Source organism: Vombatus ursinus, unplaced genomic scaffold (assembly GCF_900497805.2).
Source record: "Vombatus ursinus unplaced genomic scaffold, bare-nosed wombat genome assembly UNPS02001419.1, whole genome shotgun sequence".
Taxonomy (NCBI): domain Eukaryota; kingdom Metazoa; phylum Chordata; class Mammalia; order Diprotodontia; family Vombatidae; genus Vombatus; species Vombatus ursinus.
In genome coordinates, this window is record NW_020941197.1 from 2,500,457 (window position 1) to 2,519,431 (window position 18,975).

General features: G+C 38.1%; 1 protein-coding gene across 1 annotated transcript; it reads right to left on the reverse strand.

Annotated features, from left to right (window-relative positions):
* Positions 1-18,152: 18,152 nt before the first annotated feature.
* LOC114046202 (biogenesis of lysosome-related organelles complex 1 subunit 2-like) lies at positions 18,153-18,548 on the reverse strand. The gene has a single exon (XM_027866452.1). It carries the CDS (start codon positions 18,543-18,545, stop codon positions 18,153-18,155), a length of 393 nt encoding a protein of 130 aa, XP_027722253.1. The 5' UTR covers positions 18,546-18,548.
* Positions 18,549-18,975: the final 427 nt, after the last annotated feature.

Genomic DNA, 18,975 nt, shown 5'->3' on the forward strand with positions numbered 1-18,975 from the left:
TAGCATACACAGTGTAACAGAAATGTCACATCTGGCTATTAAAAGAAGATAGAGCTTTGTGAATTACAATGAGGTCACCTAGTAGCAATGAATGAGACAAATTTCCTTAACACAAAGCAATTATTTCTTCTACAGAACAGACTTCATCACCATTGTTAAGAGTCTCCAATCACAGGTACGCTTTCCTCTCTTAGAACTAAAACTTAATTCCTTTAGTTTAGGATATGTTGCTTAAAAAAAGCTTTTGGTTGATTTTTAAAGAAACAGACAGGAATTTCTTATTGGAAAACCTTATTTGGTTTGGTAAGCTACCTCTTCAAATATAGAAATCTTTTAGTTCTCAGCACTGTCTCTCCCTCTTGGGGGAAAAAAAAAGATGATTCAATATGGCTTGAGCCATATGGGAAAGTCATGCCAGTGCTAATTCCACATTTCCTGATTTAGAAAGCAATCAATGATCATTCTGGTTATTGTTTGCATTTCTTAACTAATCAAAGTCTTTTTTTTTTTAGCTGTGACTCTCTTTTGTGCCACTCCAATGTGGTATAAGAAAGAACGCATGTATTGTTTTCTGTGTTCTGAAACACTTCAGCTATGAAAACCAGAAGTGAACAATTTACAAGGCTGGGAACATCTGCTCTCTGTCTAGAATGGAGAAGTGCACTTGTATGACGAATAGGAACACTTCATCATCTATGTATAGCTAGATAATGTTCTCAAAAGAGTTGCCTGAGGAAGGAACTAGTGTAGGGAGAAGTTGATGTTCAGCCAGAGAAAGGCTGTTGTTATATATGTCCACACAGACAGGCATAGAGAATCTTACAGATTTACCAAATTAACACAAACCTGTCCCAAAGCTGCTGTTAAGAAAACAATTTGTTACAGAGTGAGACTACTAATTGGTGAATTCTCCTCTTCAATTAAAGTCTGAACACAAAGTGCATTGGGAATTGACCAAAATCTTTCCAGAAATTATAGAAGCAGCAACCCCTCCTTTTTTTCTCCCAGATCTAATTAGATTTTTCCCTCTTTCCTTTAGCCTCAAAACACCTCTCTTATTTGACTTTTGATCACCTTCATACCCAATAAATATATTTATTCTTATAAGATTCACCTTTTATTTCTTCTTCCTCATCTTCAATATACTGCTCCTGATTTTTAAAGCTAAAGCTATCAGTTCTGCGGGTTGGAAGTGGGGAAATGATAAAATATCATTGAGAAATAAAACAAAGGGAAAGAAAACATTTAATCTGCACCATCAAGTCTGATTTGAGAAGTTGAGGTTGAACTGGTTCTTATCAATTTAGTTTTTAAAATTTTTCCCCAATTAACAAGCATTTTTCTTTCCCTATTGCCTCAGTTCTCCCCACTTAAAAGAAAAAAGAGAGAAAACATTCCTAGTAACAAGTATGCATAATCAATCAAACAAATTCCTGTTCTGTCCATGACCAAAAAGTCATGTATCACTCTATAAACCGAGTTCAGGATTCAGGATTCAGTGTTCTCTGTCAGGAGATGGGTAACATTCTTTTTTAGCTTTCATTTTCTCCTAGTTGTGATGGGTAGCATTCTTGTTCTTATTAATTTAGAATGGAATTCCTTTGGTCTTATACAGCTTGGCAAAGCAAAGAGACAATGCAATATAGATGAAAGCTCTTTGAACCTCAGAGACAAAGGCCTGAGTTTGAGTTCCACCTTTTGCTGTGTAACTTGGGGGCAAATCAAGGCCCAAAAAAGGAGAATATTGATGAGCTCCTAGGCCGGATTACTCTTTCTGAACCTATGTTTCCTCATCTTTAAAATGGGGGGCATTGGTCTTCCATTATGTACTTTACAGGGTAAGATGAAATAAAGTATATAAGAATACTTTGTGTACGCAAGTATCAGGTATTAGTCTTCCAGGGGAACCTACTTTTTTCCATCTTTTCTTCTTAATCTCAACCATTATTTGGTATTGCTGTTTAGTCATTTTCAGTTGTGTCCAACTTTTCATGACCCCATTGAAATTTTCTTGGCAGAGATACTGAAGTGATTTGCCATTTCCTTCTCCACCTCATTTTACAGATGAGGAACTGAGGCAAACAGGTTTAAGTGACTTGTCCAGGGTCAAACATCTAGTAAGTGTCTGTATTTGAACTCATGAAGATGAGTCTTCCTGATTCTGAGCCCAGTGCACCATCCACTGTACCATCTAGCTGCCGTTATTTGGTTACAAGTTTACGTTATTAATTCAGGGACTTCTTGGCAAGGACATCCTTGTGCTGCTGGTCTTCAAACACGATAACCTCCTCCTCTTCTGGGATATCTATGCCCCTCTGGAACCATCTTGGAGCCTTCCCACCAGTCCATTCACCTTGACAGAACAGATGTCCTACTCCAACTTCACCATGTTCATCCCAATACTTGACATTATTAAGCTTCACTTCTTGGCCTTCTCAGTTTACTGTGTATGTTTACTATAGTAGGACTCTGATGCCTCATCATGGGGTAAAGGTGACCCTGGGTTCTCAGGATCAGTGGAGTACAAGCTATAGCAGATTCTGCCAAGTAAGGAGGTTATAAATTTGGGCCCATTGTTGGATCATATGTCAGTTATCTGAGGATCAGTTTGATTATATTCAAAGAAGCTACTCACAAACTAACAAAGTTTACCACAGGGGGATATATTTTTCAGCCACAGAAAATCATGACAGTCTAAGTCATGAAGGGGTGGTAACCTGTATTGATCGAAGAAATGCCCACACTGACTATATTATAGATCCTTGAAGTACTGAACTATTAAATCATATGCTTTTTTTTTATCATATCCTTTTGGGAAGGAAAGAGGTGTTTCCACCTATCGATATCCCACAACTAGGGATTAGCTTTTTCTTAAGTGGAATCTGAATGATCACTTATTGGTATAGTTGTGAAGGAAGGGGTGTCAGGCATAGTTTGGACTAGATGTCTTCTGAGGCCCCAATATCAAAATTCTGTGGATTTGTCATTGATTATGACTTTTGAATATGGCTTGAATTTTCCTGGACTCACAAATTCTGATGAATTCTTACTACACCTATCCCTACCATCTTCACCTCCATCTTCATTGTTTAGTTGTTGTCGCCCTCATCATAATCATCATCACCATCATTGCTGACTTTTATATGGTGCTTTAAGGTTTGCAAAGTTCTTTGCATATGTTATCTAATTTGATCCTTACCACAAACCTGTGAGGTAGGTGTTATTATCCCCTTTTTATGGAAGAAGACACTGAGGCTCAGAGCAGTTGTGACTTGCCCACAGTTACACAACTAGGTTTCTGAGCTATGATTTAAACCCAGTTCTCTTTCAGTATCTTTCCAACATACCATGGGGCCACTCAAATTATTTTATTCATTTTCCACCCATTGATGAAGATTTCATTGCTTTATTCAAAGAACAGATGGTATCTGAAATTATGACTTGGGCAATATTACAGCTGCTCAAGGATTGTATTTCAGTGTTTGTGTGGGTTATGTTCAGAATACAGTTTGTAAAAGCTTAAGATAAATTCTTGGAACTCAGATAATACCTCTGTGACTATTAAAAGAAGCTAGAGCTTTGGGGTTTACAGTGAGGTCTCCTAGCAACAATAAATGAGACAGTTCTCCTGAACACAGAGCACATATTTCTCCATTGGACAGATTGTCACAATAAGAATGTTTTCACTTGTAAAAAAAATGCAGAGTTAAAAATAAAGAAACACATTTTGCAATGAGGTAACCCAGCATCATTTGCTTATTTCCTGTCTTTTAGGAAAATTGATAATAATCAAAACAATTGAGAATGCCTCATCCTGCTGTTAATGTTTCTTGTGTGGTTGTAAAAGAACTTGGTTGAAACTGGGTGGTATTTTTGACTTATGAAAATGGGCACAAGTGTTCCTAAGAGCAAAGGAGTGAAAACAGGTTAGGGAAATTGAAAGTAGGATTATTCATAGTGTAGGTAATTCCAAGTGTGGAAACTTCCTCCGCTGATGTAGAGCAGCAACTCATGTGTAACTTACATAGTTTTAGTTATCTGGAATACTGTCAGATTAAGTGACAGATATTATGTGTCATAGGGCAGCTAAGTGGTGCAGCAGATAGAGTGCTGGGTCTGGAGTCAGGAAGACCTGAGTTCAAATCTAGTCTCAGATACTCACTAGCTGTGTGACCTTGCGCAAGTCACTCAGTTTCCTTTTCTATAAAATGAGCTGGAGAAGGAAATGGTAAACCACTCCAGTATCTTTGTCAAGAAGACCCCAAATGGGGTCACAAAGAGTAGGACATGACTGAAATGACTGAACAAGTATGTGTCAGAATCAGAATTTGAACCCAGATACTCCTGGTTCCAGGGTTCAAGATCATTAAAGAAACACAGCTTTCTTGACTGATGATAATGGAGGCAGTTGGATGTAGAGAAGCTACTGGGGATGAATTACTCCCAAAAGATGACCAAAGGCTGCTTTTTCCTGCTTTGATATTGCAAAAGAGCCATGATTTCCTCAATGTGGGTACTCTTATCATTTACATGATTCAACACCATTCTTTCCTTTCCCATCATGTGCCATTCAAGTCCATGTTGTTGGAGCTAGGTGGTTCAGTGGATAGAGTGCTGGGCCTGGAGTCAGGAAGAACCAAGTTCAAAGGTAGCCTAAGACACTTACTAGCTATGCAGCCTTGAGCAAGTCAAGTATCCTCTCTCTGTCTCAGTTTCCTCAACTGTAAAACAGAGGCATTAATAGCACCTACCTCCCAGGGTTGTTGTGAGGATCAAATGAGATAATAATTATAAAGTGCTTAGCACAGTGCCTCGTGCATAGTGAGGCCTATACAAATGTTTGCTACTGCAACGTACCATTAATCTTCTATAGAGTATCAGTCCTGGAGGCCTATCTCTTGTTTCTGGGGTTTTTTTTTTTGCTTTTTGGTGAGGCAATTGGTTTTAAGTGACTTACCCAGGGTCACATAGCTAGCAAATGTCAAGTGTCTGAGGCCGGATTTGAACTCAGATCCTTCTGATCCTTCTGATTCCAAGACCAGAGCTCTATCCACTGCACCGCCTAGCTCCCTCCTTTCTCTCCTTTCTGTACCTTGAAGATACAAATGTATGACTTGGGTTGTCAATGAGTCAAGTCAACAAGCATTTATTAAGGACCTACTACGTGTCAGGCACTGGGGAATACAAAGAAAGGCAACAAACAAAACAAAACTCTAAAAAAACCCCCTAAAAACCTGTCTCTCCATTGTGTCTTGTTGTTAATGTGACCCTTCATAACCTGACTCCAGTCTACCTTTCTAGGATTATTAGACATCCCCTTCAAGCACTCTATGGTACAGACAAATTGACTTTTTTGCAGTTCATTTTGCATAACACTCCACCTCCTGTGTCTGTGCCTTAGAACTGGTCCCTCTCCACCTGTCTTTCTAGTCCCACTCTGTACCTAAAATGTGCTTTCTCCACACCACCATATCAGAGAATTCCTAGTTTCTTTCTAAGTTCAGCTCTAATTTCATCTCTTACATGATGGTTTTAAAAACTGATTTCATCCTAAGGAGACCTGACCCCAAAGGAATTTTGGTCAGAATTCTCTCTATTTTTCTGGCCCATTGTCCTAATCTCAGAGTAGCTCTGAGGAAATCTCTAAATGAAAGGTTAATATGGCTTATGTCTAAGGCATTTTCAAAAAATGTGTAACAGTATCATTTCTTAAAAAAAAAAAGGATTCAATATACAACACAGTTTTTATTTTTTAATCAGTAAAAATCTGCCTTTTCCCCCCACCTCCCTCCCCTTTCCCCCTTGAGAAATAAAGAAAAGCAAATCCCATTACAAACATGTACAGTCCATCAAAACAAATTTCCATATTGACTATGTCGAAATTTTTTTTTTTTTTGGTCTCCTTCTGCACTCTGAGTGCTTTACTTCTCTATCAGGAGGGGAGTAGCATGTATTATCACTAGTTCTCTAGAATTGTGGTTGGTCATGACACAACTGATCAGAGTTCCTAATTCTTTCAAAGTCTGCCTTTACCAAATTTATAGAAATTGTTATCCTGGTTCTAATCCCTCTATTTTCCACCAATTCATGCAAGTCATCTCAGGTTTCTCTGAAATCTTGCACTTCATCATTTCATATAACAGTGGTATTCCATCACGTTTGTATACCACAACTTATTTATCCATTCCCCAATTTATGGGCACCTCCTCAGATTCCCATTCTTTGCCACCTCAAAAAACAACAAACTATAAACATTTTTGCATATTTTTAGAATTTGTTTTGTTTAGGATTAATTCCTCCCTTAATCGACCTTCCTCCAATTCCCCCTTCCTGACATCTACTTTTTCCCTCTTCCCTGCTGAATGAAATAAATTTCTGTACTCAATTCTCATTCTCTCTCTCTCTTTTCTTCCTTCCTCTAACCAGTTCAGACGAGAGTGAGATTAAACTGTCAGTTGTTTCTTCAACCCCTCATTCTTGTTTGTATGTCTATTTCTGTACACTAATTATGTGAGATAATCTCCCTTTTCTTTTTTTTATTCCCTTTCTCTTTATTCCCTTTCCCCTTTTTTTCTATTCATCTCTTAAGATCATTAAGGAATGACAAAGTGACTTCCAACCCTCTATGATCACTGATGATACTAGGGCTCAGAGGGGTGTATCATCTCTGAACATGAGACTTTAAGCAGTTTATGTTTATTTAGTCAATTGTCATTGTTCATTCTTGTTAACCATTTATGTTTTTCTTCACTCTTGTGTTTGAACTTCAAAATTACTACATAGCTCTCATCTTTTCATCAAGAGTGCTTGGAAGTCCTCTATTTCATTAAAGATTCGTTTTTTTTTCCCTTGTAGCATTATACTCAGTTTTGTAGGGAAAGTTATTTTTGGATGTAAGACCATATCCTTTGCCTTCTGGAATATCATGTTCCAAATTCTCCACCCCTTTATAGTGGTAGCTGCTAAATTGAATTTGATCCTTCTTGACTGTGACTCCTTGGTACTTGAATTCTTTCTTTCTGGTTGCTTATAGTTTTGTCTTAGGCTTTTTTTTCTAAATCTGTGAATTCTGGATTTTGGCTATGATATTCCTGGGAATTTTCATTTTTGGGTTTCTTTCAGGAAGTGACCAATAGATTTTTTTCTATTTCTATTCAGATTTTAAGATATCTGGAAAGTTTTCTTTTATTTCTTGAAATACATCTAAGCTTTTTTTTGGGGTTGTAGTGATGGTGAGGAAGAAAATGCTCATGGCTTTCAGGTAGTCTCTTAACTCTTAATTTTTTTCTCCTCAATTTTTCAATTTTCTCCTCAATTTGTTTTCCAAGTTACCTTTACATTTTCTCCATTTTCCCCAGTATTTTAACTTTGTTTTATCATTTTTATTGTTTCATGGAGTCATTGTCTTCTATTTGTTACATTCTGTCTTTTAAAAATATAGATATTTATTGTTTATTTACTTTAAACATTCTTTTTTTTCATTTTGAGTTCCAAATTTTTCTTTTCCTCTCTCCTCCCCCACTCACTGAGAAGGCAAGCAATATAATATCAATTATACATGTGAAGTCATGCAAAATATTTCCATATTAGCAAAAAAATTCCATATTGCAAAAAAAGCAAGAAAAACAAAAGTGAGAAAACTATATTTGCACTAAGAGTTCATCAGTTCTCTCTCTGGAGATAGATAACATTTTTCCTCATGAGTCCTTTGGTATTGTCTTAGATCATTGTATTGATCACAATAGCTGTCTTTCACAGTTGATCATTAAAATATTGCTGTTACTGTATACAATGATTTCCTAATTTTGCTCACTTTACTTAGCATCAGTCTATATAGGTCTTCTCATGTTTTTCTGAAACCACCCTCTTGTCATTTCTTATAGCACAATAGTATTCCATCACAATCATGTCCCACAACTTGTTCAGCCATTCCCCAATTGATGGGCATCCCCTCAATTTCTAATTCTTTGCCACCACAAAAAGACTTGATATAAGTATTCTTGTGTATAAAGATCCTTTTCCTTTGATTTCTTTAGGGTACAGATCTAGTAGTAGTATTGCTTGGGTCAAAGGGTATGCACAGTTTTTAGTTTTTGGGACATAATTCCAAATTGTTCTCCAGAATGTTTGGACTAGTCCACAACTCCACCAGTGATTCATTAGTGTACTTATTTTCCCTCATCCTTTCCAGCATTTGTCATTTCTTATGGGTGTGAAGTGATACTTCTGAGTTATTTTAATTTGCCTTTCTCTAATCAATAGTGATTTAGAGCATTTTTTTATATTACTATAGATAGCTTTGATTTTTTCTTCTGAAAACTGCCTGTTCATATCCCCTGAGAATTTTTTCAATTGGGGAATTGTTCTTATTTTTTTATAAATTTAACTCAGTTCCCTATATATTTGGGAAAAGAGGCCTTTATCAGAGAAACTTGCTGTAAAATTTTTTTAATATTACTTCATTGTCTGTGGTACCTTTTATCAAAATATAGTTTTTCTGATTATCTCTTTTAATTTGGTCTATTTTTGCTTTGTCTGAGATCATGATTGCTAGCCCTTCCTTTTTTACTTAAGCTGAAGCATAATAGAGTCTGCTCCATCTCCTTTTTTTTTTTTAAACTGTGTATGTCTTTCTATTTCAGGTGTTTTTTGTAAACATCATATTGTTGGATTCCAGTTTCTAAACCATTCTGCTATTCACTTCCATTTTATAGGTGAGCTTATGCTATTCATAGTTATGATTACTAACTGTGTTTTCCCCTCCATCCTAGTCTTCTTTTTGTCTTCTCTCTTTTTGTCCTATTCCTCATCAAAAGTCTATTTTCCTGGAGCAGCTAGGTGGTGCAGTGGGTAGAACACTGGCCCTGGAGTCAGGAGGACCTGAGTTCAAATCCGAACTCAGACACAACACTTACTAGCTGTGTGACTCTGGGCAAAGTCACTTAAACCCCAATTGCCTCACCAGAAAAAAAAGTCTTTTACTTCTGACTATTGCCTCCCTTAACCTGCCCTTCCTTTTATGATCTTTCCTTTCTCTTATTCCCTTCTCCTCCTATTTCCCTGTTGGGTAAGGTAGATTTCTATATCCAACTGAATGTGTGTATGTGTATTCCTTCTTTGAACCAATTCTGGTGAAAATGAGATTCAAGCATTGCCTGCCATTTCTCCCCTCCCATTTTCTTCTCTACTGTAAAAGCTCTTCCTTGAGCACCTCTTTTATGTGAGATAATTTCCCCCATTCTACCTCTACCTTCCCCCTTCTCCCAGTGCATCCCTCCTTTTCATCTCTTAATTTTTTTTGAGATCATCTCAACTTAATTGACTCATACCTGTGCCTTCTATCTATGTAGACTGCTTCTAACTTCCCGAATGATGGTAAAGTTCTTACAGAATTATATGTATCATCTTCCCATTTAGAATGCAAACAGCTTAACCTTATTGAGTCTCTTATGTTTTCTTTTTCATGTTTACCTTTCTCTTGAGCCTTGTGATTAAATGTCAAATTTTCCATTTATTTCTAGTCTTTTCATCAGAAATGCTTGAAAATCCTCTATTTCATTAGGTATCCATTTCCCCCCTGGAAGAATTATGTTCATTTTTTTTCTGGGTAGGCTATTCTTGGTTGTAATCCTGGCTCCTTTGTCTTCCAGAATGTCATATGCCCAGTCCCTAGGCTTCTTTAATGTGAAAGCTGCTTAATCTTGTATGATCCTGACTGTGACTCCATATTTGAATTATTTCTTTCTGGCTACTTACAATTTTTTCTCCTTGATCTGTAAGCTCTGGATTTGGCTATAACATTCCTGGGAGTTTTCATTTTGGGTTCTCTTTCAGGAGGTGATTGGTAGCTTCTTTCTATTTCTATTTTGCCTCCTGGATCTAAGATATTGGGGCAGTTTTCCATTATAATTTCTCAAAGTAGGATGTCTAGGCTCTTTTTTAAAATCATGGATTTCAAATAGTCTAATAATTTTTATAGTCTGTCTCCTTGATCTATTTTCCAGGTCAGTTTTTTTTTTCTGATGACATATTTCACATTTTCTTCAATTTTTTTCATTCTTTTGACTTTGTTTTATTGTTTCTTGATGTCTCATAGAATCATTAACTAATTCATTCACTAATCCAATTTTAATTTTTAAGAAGTTCTTTACTTGGTGAATTTTTGTGCTTCCTTTACCATTAGTCAAATTCTGTTTTTTAAAGTGTAATTTTCTTTAATAGTTTTGTGTCTTTTTAAAGATATTAACTATCTTTTCATAATTTTTTTGAATCACTCATTTTTTCCCCAATTTTCCTCTGCTACTCTTATCTCTTTCTTTAACTCTTCCAGGGATTCTTGCTGGAATTGTGTTCAATTAGCATTTTTCTTTGAGGCATTGGTTCTATGGATTTTCATATTGTTGTCTTTTTCTGAGTTTATATCTTGGTCTTCCCAACCACCATAGTAGATTTTGATGGTCTGTTTTTGTTGTTTGCTCAGTTTTCTGACTTATTTCTTGACTTTGAACTATATGTTAAAATTGGGCTCTGCTCACTTGGGGTGGGAAGGCACTGTTCCAAGATTCAGGCTTTTTTGTGCTGCTGTTTTCAGAGTTAGTTCTGGTGGTCTGCAAGTATTTGGTGCTTCTAAGGTGGTGTGGTGACTGCTTTCCTGATCTGTGTTCTGGTTTTTACCCAGGAACTGTGTGACCAAGTCCCTCTTCTGAAGCCTGAACTGCTAGTGCTTCTCTCTGCCTTATGACCTGCCACAAATACTCCTCTCTGCCCTGGAACTACAACCCAGAACTGTTTATGGGCAATCGAGTTGCCAATCAGTGCCAGTTATGCCCAGTTCCAGCAAAGGGTCCCCTGTAATCTCTTTCCAACCAGTTGTCTGACCCTCTTATCTTCTCTGGGCTGACAGCTCCTGAAGCTGCTGCTGTCACAGCTACCTCCAAGGCTTGCCACCTGTGCTGCAATGTGTGAGCCCTGGGCCAGCCTCCACTCCAGCTGTAGCAGACATCTCTTGCTGACCTGAGTTGTCGTAGGTTGGGAAAATGTCTAAACCTGACCTTTTGTTGGCTCTGCCACTCCAATATTCATTTTGAGTTTTTTTTTTAAGTTGTTTGAAGGGGAACATGGAAGAGTTTGTCTAGGTTGCTGCCTCTAATATGCCTTATTGGTCCATTCTAATATTCAGGGAGTTTGTTTCTTGGGCAAACTTTCTACCTCTTATACCAACCTGTTAATTCCCTTTCCAATTCTTTCTTCCATAGGTCACATTTCTTTTCCAATTTTTTCCCACAAGCACTCTCATTCTCATTTATAAAAACATTTAAAAATATTTTAAAACTTTTGCTTCTTCTCTTCTAGCAATTCTAATTCAATTTGTGCCCAAGCTGTGTTTATCTCTGCGGCGTAGGTTGTAGATGTTTTGAAGTCATTATCTTCCTCTGGGGTGGTGTCTTGAGCATCCCTGCCACCATAATAGCTCATTATGGTGGGATTCTTTTTGTTTGTTTGTTTGTTTTCAATTGCATTATCCATGATTTCTCTTGGAGTCTATCTGCATATGGACATTTTTTTCTCTTTTAAGTCCATCACCATTTCTTTCTGCATTTCTACTGAAATTTATGCTGATCATAATTCAACAAGTTTATCAACTTAAGCCTGAATGACTATGGATTCTCCACAACATTCCCCCATCCCCAGTGAATTCTCATTCTGCCTCTGTAATGCCTAAATAAAAATCAGTTCCTGTTTTACTATTTCATACTAGGCATACACATGCAGAGATGAATATGTGGTGAGTTTCCTCTCACTAGAGATTTTTAAGACAAGGCTAGATGATTTTGTTGAGTATGTTGCATATGTGATTCTACGCAGTTCTTGTTTGGACTAGATGGCAATTCTAAATTCTTCTCCAACTCTGAGATTCTATGATATAGCACAACCAGTGTGAGCTGGGGCAGCTAGGTGGTGCAGTAGATAGAGTGCAAGGATTGGAGTCAAGACAACTCACCTTTCTGAGTTCAAATCTGACCTCAGACACTTACTAGCTATATGACCCCAGACAAGTCACTTAACCCTGTTTGCTTCAGTTTCGTCATCTGTAAAATGATCTGGGGAAGGACATGACATTTCAGTATGTCTGTCAAGAAAACCCCAAATGGGGTCATGAAGAGTTGGACACAATTGAACAACAACAACATTATGAGCCAGTGAAAAGCTATTTGGCTTATATGGTCCCAGCTATTCTTCTACCCTTTTCATTCCCTTACTGGATTGGCACAACTGAGGTTAAGTTTCCTAATTTCCTGTTTCTCATTTGGTAATTTAGAAAGTGCCTTTACTGTACTAGTCCTATAGATAACAGGGCAGTCTCTCATTTGTATCATACTGGCCCTGTGTCAAATAATACCCACATTCGAGCCCTGAAGAATTCCACACCATTTGACTGCACTGTGCACTGCCCAGTGCAAGAATGGGGGTCACACAATGAATTTGCTAACAGTTGTCCTCCACCTCCCCTTGTGAGTAGCAATAAAATTTGTTAAAGCTATTTCTGTGGGCACTGACACTATTCATCTGAATTTCCTAGCACTATGATGATATATGACTTCAAAGAAACCACTTGCCTGAGAGAATACCCTGGGAAGGGAAGCCTCTCAGATAAATAGACACTCAGTTTTTGCCCCCAGCATGACTAATTTTATTCAACTCTTTTAAATTTATGCTTGTCTTCTAGGATTTGTAATAAAATTCTCATGTTATAAGGAAGACCTCCTTTTGCAAAGATGTAGGTGTTTCTCAAAATTAATCATTTACCTTTTGTGATATTCCTCTGGGTCCTAAACAGCATCCTGATTATGATTACCTAGAATAAGGACAGACAAGAAGACTTCTCTCCAGCAGACTTTCTAAGATTTGTCTTATATCCTAGGGTTTCTTCTTTTTAGTTAGCTGCTACATCCAAATCAATTGTGAAAAGTTGTCCTTGTCTTAGGGAAAGCCATGCCATCCCTCCTAAATTCTCGTGACCTATTATACTTCACTTGATGCTTCAATTAAAGATTACTACTGGAGTTTACTGTAACCTCTTGATCAGTTAGCATCTTGCTCACATCCTTCAGACAGAGAATGAGATAATATCTGTAAAGTACTGAGCACAGTGCCTGGAACATAGTGGGTACTGTACAAATACTTATTCCCTTTTCTCCCTCCTAATACAGAATAAAAAAAGAGAGAAAGAAAAAAAACATTTAGCAAAACCAACCAACACATCAGCTGAGTCTGATAGTATATGCAATGTTCATATCCATTTTCTCATCTCTCCTTTGGGGCCAGACTTAGTCATTACGATTACATGACATTCAGTTTCATTTTAAAAAAAGTTCTTTCCATTTACATTGTCATAAAAATGTATATTGTTTTTCTGATCCTGATTGATTCATATAAATATTCTCACTCTTCTTTGAATTTTCATATTCAGTACTCCTTATAGCACAGAATGTCCTCATCTCCTCCCGTTAGCTTCCCTGGCTTCCTTCAAGACTCAGCTATAAAATCATCTTTTATAAGAAACCTTTCCTGATCCCCTTTACTACTAGTTTCTTCCCTCTGTTGATTATCTACAATTGATCCTGTCTATAGCATGTTTATATATAGTTATTGCAAACTGTTTCTTTCGTTCATTAGAATGTCAGCTCCTTGAGGGAAAGGACTGTCTTTTGCCTTTCTTTGTAATCCCGGCACTTAGCACAGTGCCTAACACATAGGTGCTTCATAAATTCTAGTTGACGAACTGAATATATTCCATTACATCTATTATAATATCTTTTAAACTTCATTTCTACCTTTCTGCCCAAAGAATCTTACCACAAAGTGGAGGCATTCCCCCTTACCACATATTTACATCAAACTTCAAGATTACCATAGGACTGTATATATTTTATAACAAGTCCTAAACCCCACACACCTCTTTTTGGAGCCTGATTTCCATTTATCTCTTACAAACAGAATCAGACAGTCTCTGAATTGGGAGGCACCATGGAGGCCACCTAGACCAACCTAAACTTGAAAAGAATTCTCTTCTTATAGCATCATAGATCATAAAATCATAGATGTGGAGCTGGAGGACCTTTAGAGGCTATATAGACTTATTCTGTCATTTTGCAGATACAGAAACAGACATCCAGAGAAATTAAATTATTTGCTCAAGGTCACATAGGTAGTATGTGAGAGAGGCTGGATTAGAATCCAGGTTCTCTGATTCCAAATCCAATACTCTTGATATGCTGCCTCTATTACATTAATCGATCAATGAACAAGCCTGATATTTATATCTATCTATATCTATCTCAGGCACTGTGCTAAGTATCAGGGATACAATGACAAAGCACAGAACAATTCTATTCTCAATGGACTTACATTGTATTGGGGGAGATAACATGTACATATATAAGTATTTACCAAATGAATATATATGTGTGTTATGTATCTATACTTTCTATATTTTATGTATATTTAAAATATTTTTGGTTATACACAATATGTGGATCTATGTATATACACATGTATATGTGTACACATATTCATGTATACACATATGGTATATACACATATATGCATGTATGCATACATACACACATACAGACATGCCAAAAAATACAAGGTAGTTAAGTTTAAAGTAGTTAGGGAGAGAGGGCACTAGTAATTCAGGAAATGAGGAAAGACTTCTTGCAGAAGGTAGTGCTTGAGCTGCATCTTGAAGAAAGTGAGAGATTCTATAATGTGGAGGTGAAGAGGAAGTATATTCCAAGCATGGGGGATGGCCAATGAAAAGACCTACTGACTAGTGCTGTTTCTCAAACATACTGTGCTATCCTGCCTGTGCTATCATGCCTCCATATTTTTTTTAGAACATCTCCTATTCCTAGAACATATTCCCCATACATGTCCACCTTTTGAAATCCTCCTCTTCCTTCAAGGGCCAACTACAATGCCACTACCTCCATGAAGCCTTCCCTGATGTCACCCACTGAGAGTGATTATCTATCTTTTGCTTACAAAACTTGAGTCTTCTTGCCATCAGTCTTTTCCAGAGCCTCTTTCTCCTTCACTGCATAGCAATTCTCCTTTCGTAGGGTTAGTGCACAGTAATCCTAGGTATCAGACATCAATCATTAGAAAGTGACCACATTCTTCTGACACTACTGTTAGAGAGAAAATAACAATACTTATAATTCCCTTTAAGCCACAGAATGTGCTATCAACCTTCATATCATTGCACTCAAACTAGGGTCCTCGTCAAGGCTTATCTTCCTCACCTAATTTCTCTGTCCTCCCCCCCCAACCAATTTAATCCCTGCACTGGCATAAGGACCGACATGAGCCAAGGTCTGGAGGCAATTAAGTGCTGTGTATATATGGGCAATGATCAGAGAGTAGCCTGGGTTGGCTGGAGCAAAGAATATGGGGAGAAGGATATAAAGGAAGCTGAAAAAGTAAGTTAGTAGCAAATGGTGAAGAGCCATTATTGCCAGGTTCAGTGCTTGGCACTGTAAGTGTTTAGCAAATGCTTTTTCACTCGTGCATTTGTTTGTTTACTCATTCATTCATAGGAGATTGAACTTTACTTAGTAGGGAACAGGGCATCAATGAACACACTTAAAGCAAATCTGTGCATTTGATTCAATTCAACTTTTCAAAAAAAGTGTCTTTTGCACACAGCACTGTGTTAAGCGAAAATTTACTTTGTTGCTGTACTCAAGGAATTTACAATCGAAAAGCAGGGATAAGTCATTCACAAATAAATATGATACTATGTAGAAAAGAGATAATTACTAACTATGGATGTAAAGAAGGTGCTTTAAGGAGATCTGAGGAAGGAAAGGTCACTTGCAGTTGTGGGAAGGCTTCACTGAGGTAATAGCATGCTTGCTGGCCTTGGAAGGAAGAAGAGGAATGTGCTTCAGGACAGGAGATGTCTTGCATAAACACAGAGGAAGGATTGTGAAGGATGTTTGGAAAAATGCAACTAGTACAGTTTGTCTGAAATATGCAGTATATAAAATGGTATAGTATAAAATAAAGACAAAAAAGTAGGTCAGAGCCAGACTGTGATTGTGTTTTATTCAATAGAAAGTGGGGAGTAACTGAAGATTTTTGAGAATGGAAATGACATAGAACTCTTCTTTAGGAATATCAATTTGATAAGACTATCATTTGGAAGATGGATTAAAGAGGGGAGAGTCCTGTTAGGAGGCTATTAGATTAGTCCAAGTGTGAGATTCTAAACTAGAGTAGTGACAGTATTCATGGGGGATACAGGGAAAGATGGAAGAGAGAACATAGACACAGAATTGACAGTATTGGGCACCCGTTTGGATGTGGGGAAGAGAGGAGAGGGAAGAAAAAGAGTAGAGGTAAAAATGGAACTTTGGTTTTGGGTTCTTGGGAGTTTAGTAGTGTTTCATTTGGAATATTATTGGGAGAAGGGGCAGATTTCATTGGCAAGTGGAATTTCATTTTTAGCACATCTTGTTTATGCTGTCAGTTGGGACATCCTGAAAGCAGGTGGAAATTTAAGACTGGAGCTAAGGGGAGAGAAGGGAATTGAATGTTTAGTCTGAGGAGACATTTGCAGAAAGATGATTTTTAAAGTCACAGAGATGTGTGCTTTATCATTCCGGGACTGCACATTGGTGGATAGTTTGGAAATCAAAGGGAGAAGAAGAACCAACAAGAGATTGAGAAGGATGACACTCAGCAGTGAGAGAACCAGGATAGAGCAGCATCATGGAAGCCACAGGAGGAAAGAATGTCAAAAGGAGGGATAGCCAAAAGTGTCAAGTGCTACAAAAAGGTCGGTAGGAACAAAAGCTGAGAAAAGGCCATTGAATTTAGTAATTAAGAGGTCATTGATGACCTTGTATACAGTCATTTTAGTAGAGTGCAGGAGACAGACTAGAAAGAGTCATAGGAATGAGTGACGAGAAAGCACTATAGTAAAGAATATAGATTCTTTTTTTTCTAGAAGTTTAACAGCAAAGAGAAGAAGCATACTACAATAGCTTAAGGGTTTCCTGAGTTAAGGGAGGGCTTTTTGTTCATTATTTATTTATTAATAAGGGAGACTTAAACATGTGGGTAAACAGCGGGGAAAGAGTCAGTAAAGAAGAAGAAACTAAAAATGAGAGAGAGATGGAATATTCAAAGAATTAAGATATTGGAAGAGACAGGAGGGGAATGGGATGAAAGACATAAGTGAAGGGGGTTCATTTTCACAAGGAGGAGGAGGTTCATTTCATCTTCTGCAATTGGAGAGGAGGAGCAAGAATGGGCAAGAACACAGAGAAGCTTGGAAGAAGTAGCAGATGAAGGAAATCAAGACCTGTCACCTCAATATTCTTGGTAGAGTACAAGACAACTTATCTTCTGAGATGTGACATAGAGATAGGACTCTGAGAAAAGAAAAGGTCTGGAACAGCAAGTGTGGGGAGTATGGTAGGGAGACAATCAGATATGAATGAAAATGACTTGTGCTGAGGATCCAGTAAAAGGTAAGTAACATGAATAAGCAGCTGACTAGGTCAGCAAAATTTAGTGACTTGCAGGTGGGAGCAGAGAAAAGTGATTCATAGAGATTAATATCATAGGCACAGCAGAGGGACAAGGGCGACAAGGCCCTAAGGGGCAAGAAAGCACTTTATTAAAGTGGCTGATTATAAAGCAGGTCAAGACTAAAGGCAGGAAGTGAAGGTAGAACTGAGGTGAAGGCTTTCTTTTTGAGGGTCATAAATTGGCATTTATTACTTACGTTGAAGAACAGGTTGTGAAGGGGGTGGGGGCACATTCATAACAGAGTCCAAGGTGGAGCCCTAGGGGAGGGGGAAGAAGGGAGGAGACGGGGAGATGAGAGCCTCTGTGTCTGCTCTAAACAGGGTTGATCCCGATCTCTGAGCCTTGGTCCAGGGCACACAATGAAGCACATGATAAGATGAGGTTCCAGGGGCTACGGGAAACATCAAGGGGTGGTCAGAGCAACACGTCCAACCCGAGGTGGGGGCTGGCATTCTCCTTGGATCAGCAACACCGCTTCCTTTTAGGAATTGAAGCATAGTGATAAGTTCCATCCCACTTATTTCAGCTCTTATGAAACATTCTTGTAGTCAAAGTCTTTGTGCTAAAGAATTCTTTCCTCTCCTCTCTAACTTCTTGTACTTTGTTTCTGGTTTCTTTGAATATGCATCCCACTTGTAAGCTGCCTGCTCAAGAGCTGCTACTTGCTCCTCAGTTAAAGTGGTCTGATCCAGATAAGGCTGAAGTGCTGCAGATTTATGGTTTGAGTCCTTTAGGTTTCTACTTATGTTTACTGCAATATCTTTCATTTCTGGATACTTCAAGCTAGTCAGTTTGTTCATATTTTCCAGAAGTTTATAGTCTTCACTGGTGGCTATCAGCTCGCCTGTTAGGTACATGGCCATTTTGGAGAACAGGTCCTGGCACAGCCCTGTGATGTCTGCCTCGGCGGGCTCTGTGGCCTCCTCGGCTATTTCCACCATGGCATCATCTAGGCCAAGGAAGAGAAGAAGAAGAAAGGATGGAGGGAAGGATGGGAATGGGGGAAGGGAAGGAAAGGGGGGAAGGAGAGAGGGAAGGGGAGAAAAAAGGAAGGGTGAAGAGTCAGAGAAAGAGATAAGGGGAGGGGGCCTGAGGTGAAAGACTTGAAGAAGATCCAGGGACTGGAGTATATGAGAAGGCCGCTGGAGTGGGTTCAGCAGGAGTGAGTCAGAGAACAGGCAAGACAAGAGACTGTGTCCAGAGCTGTATTGAGGATGTTAGTAAGGACTGGGATGGAGAGGGAGATTGTGAGCCATGTGCTGAAGTCTTAGGAAGGGGAGTTTGTATCCTATCAAAAATTGGGCTGACAGGTGCAAGTAATTAAATAATAATAATAATAAACATTTACATAATACTTTAAAGTTTGTAAAC

Coding starts and splice junctions, on each gene's coding strand:
- LOC114046202 (XM_027866452.1), bottom strand. CDS start 18,545: ATGGTGGAAATAGCCGAGGAGGCCACAGAGCCCGCCGAGGCAGACATC.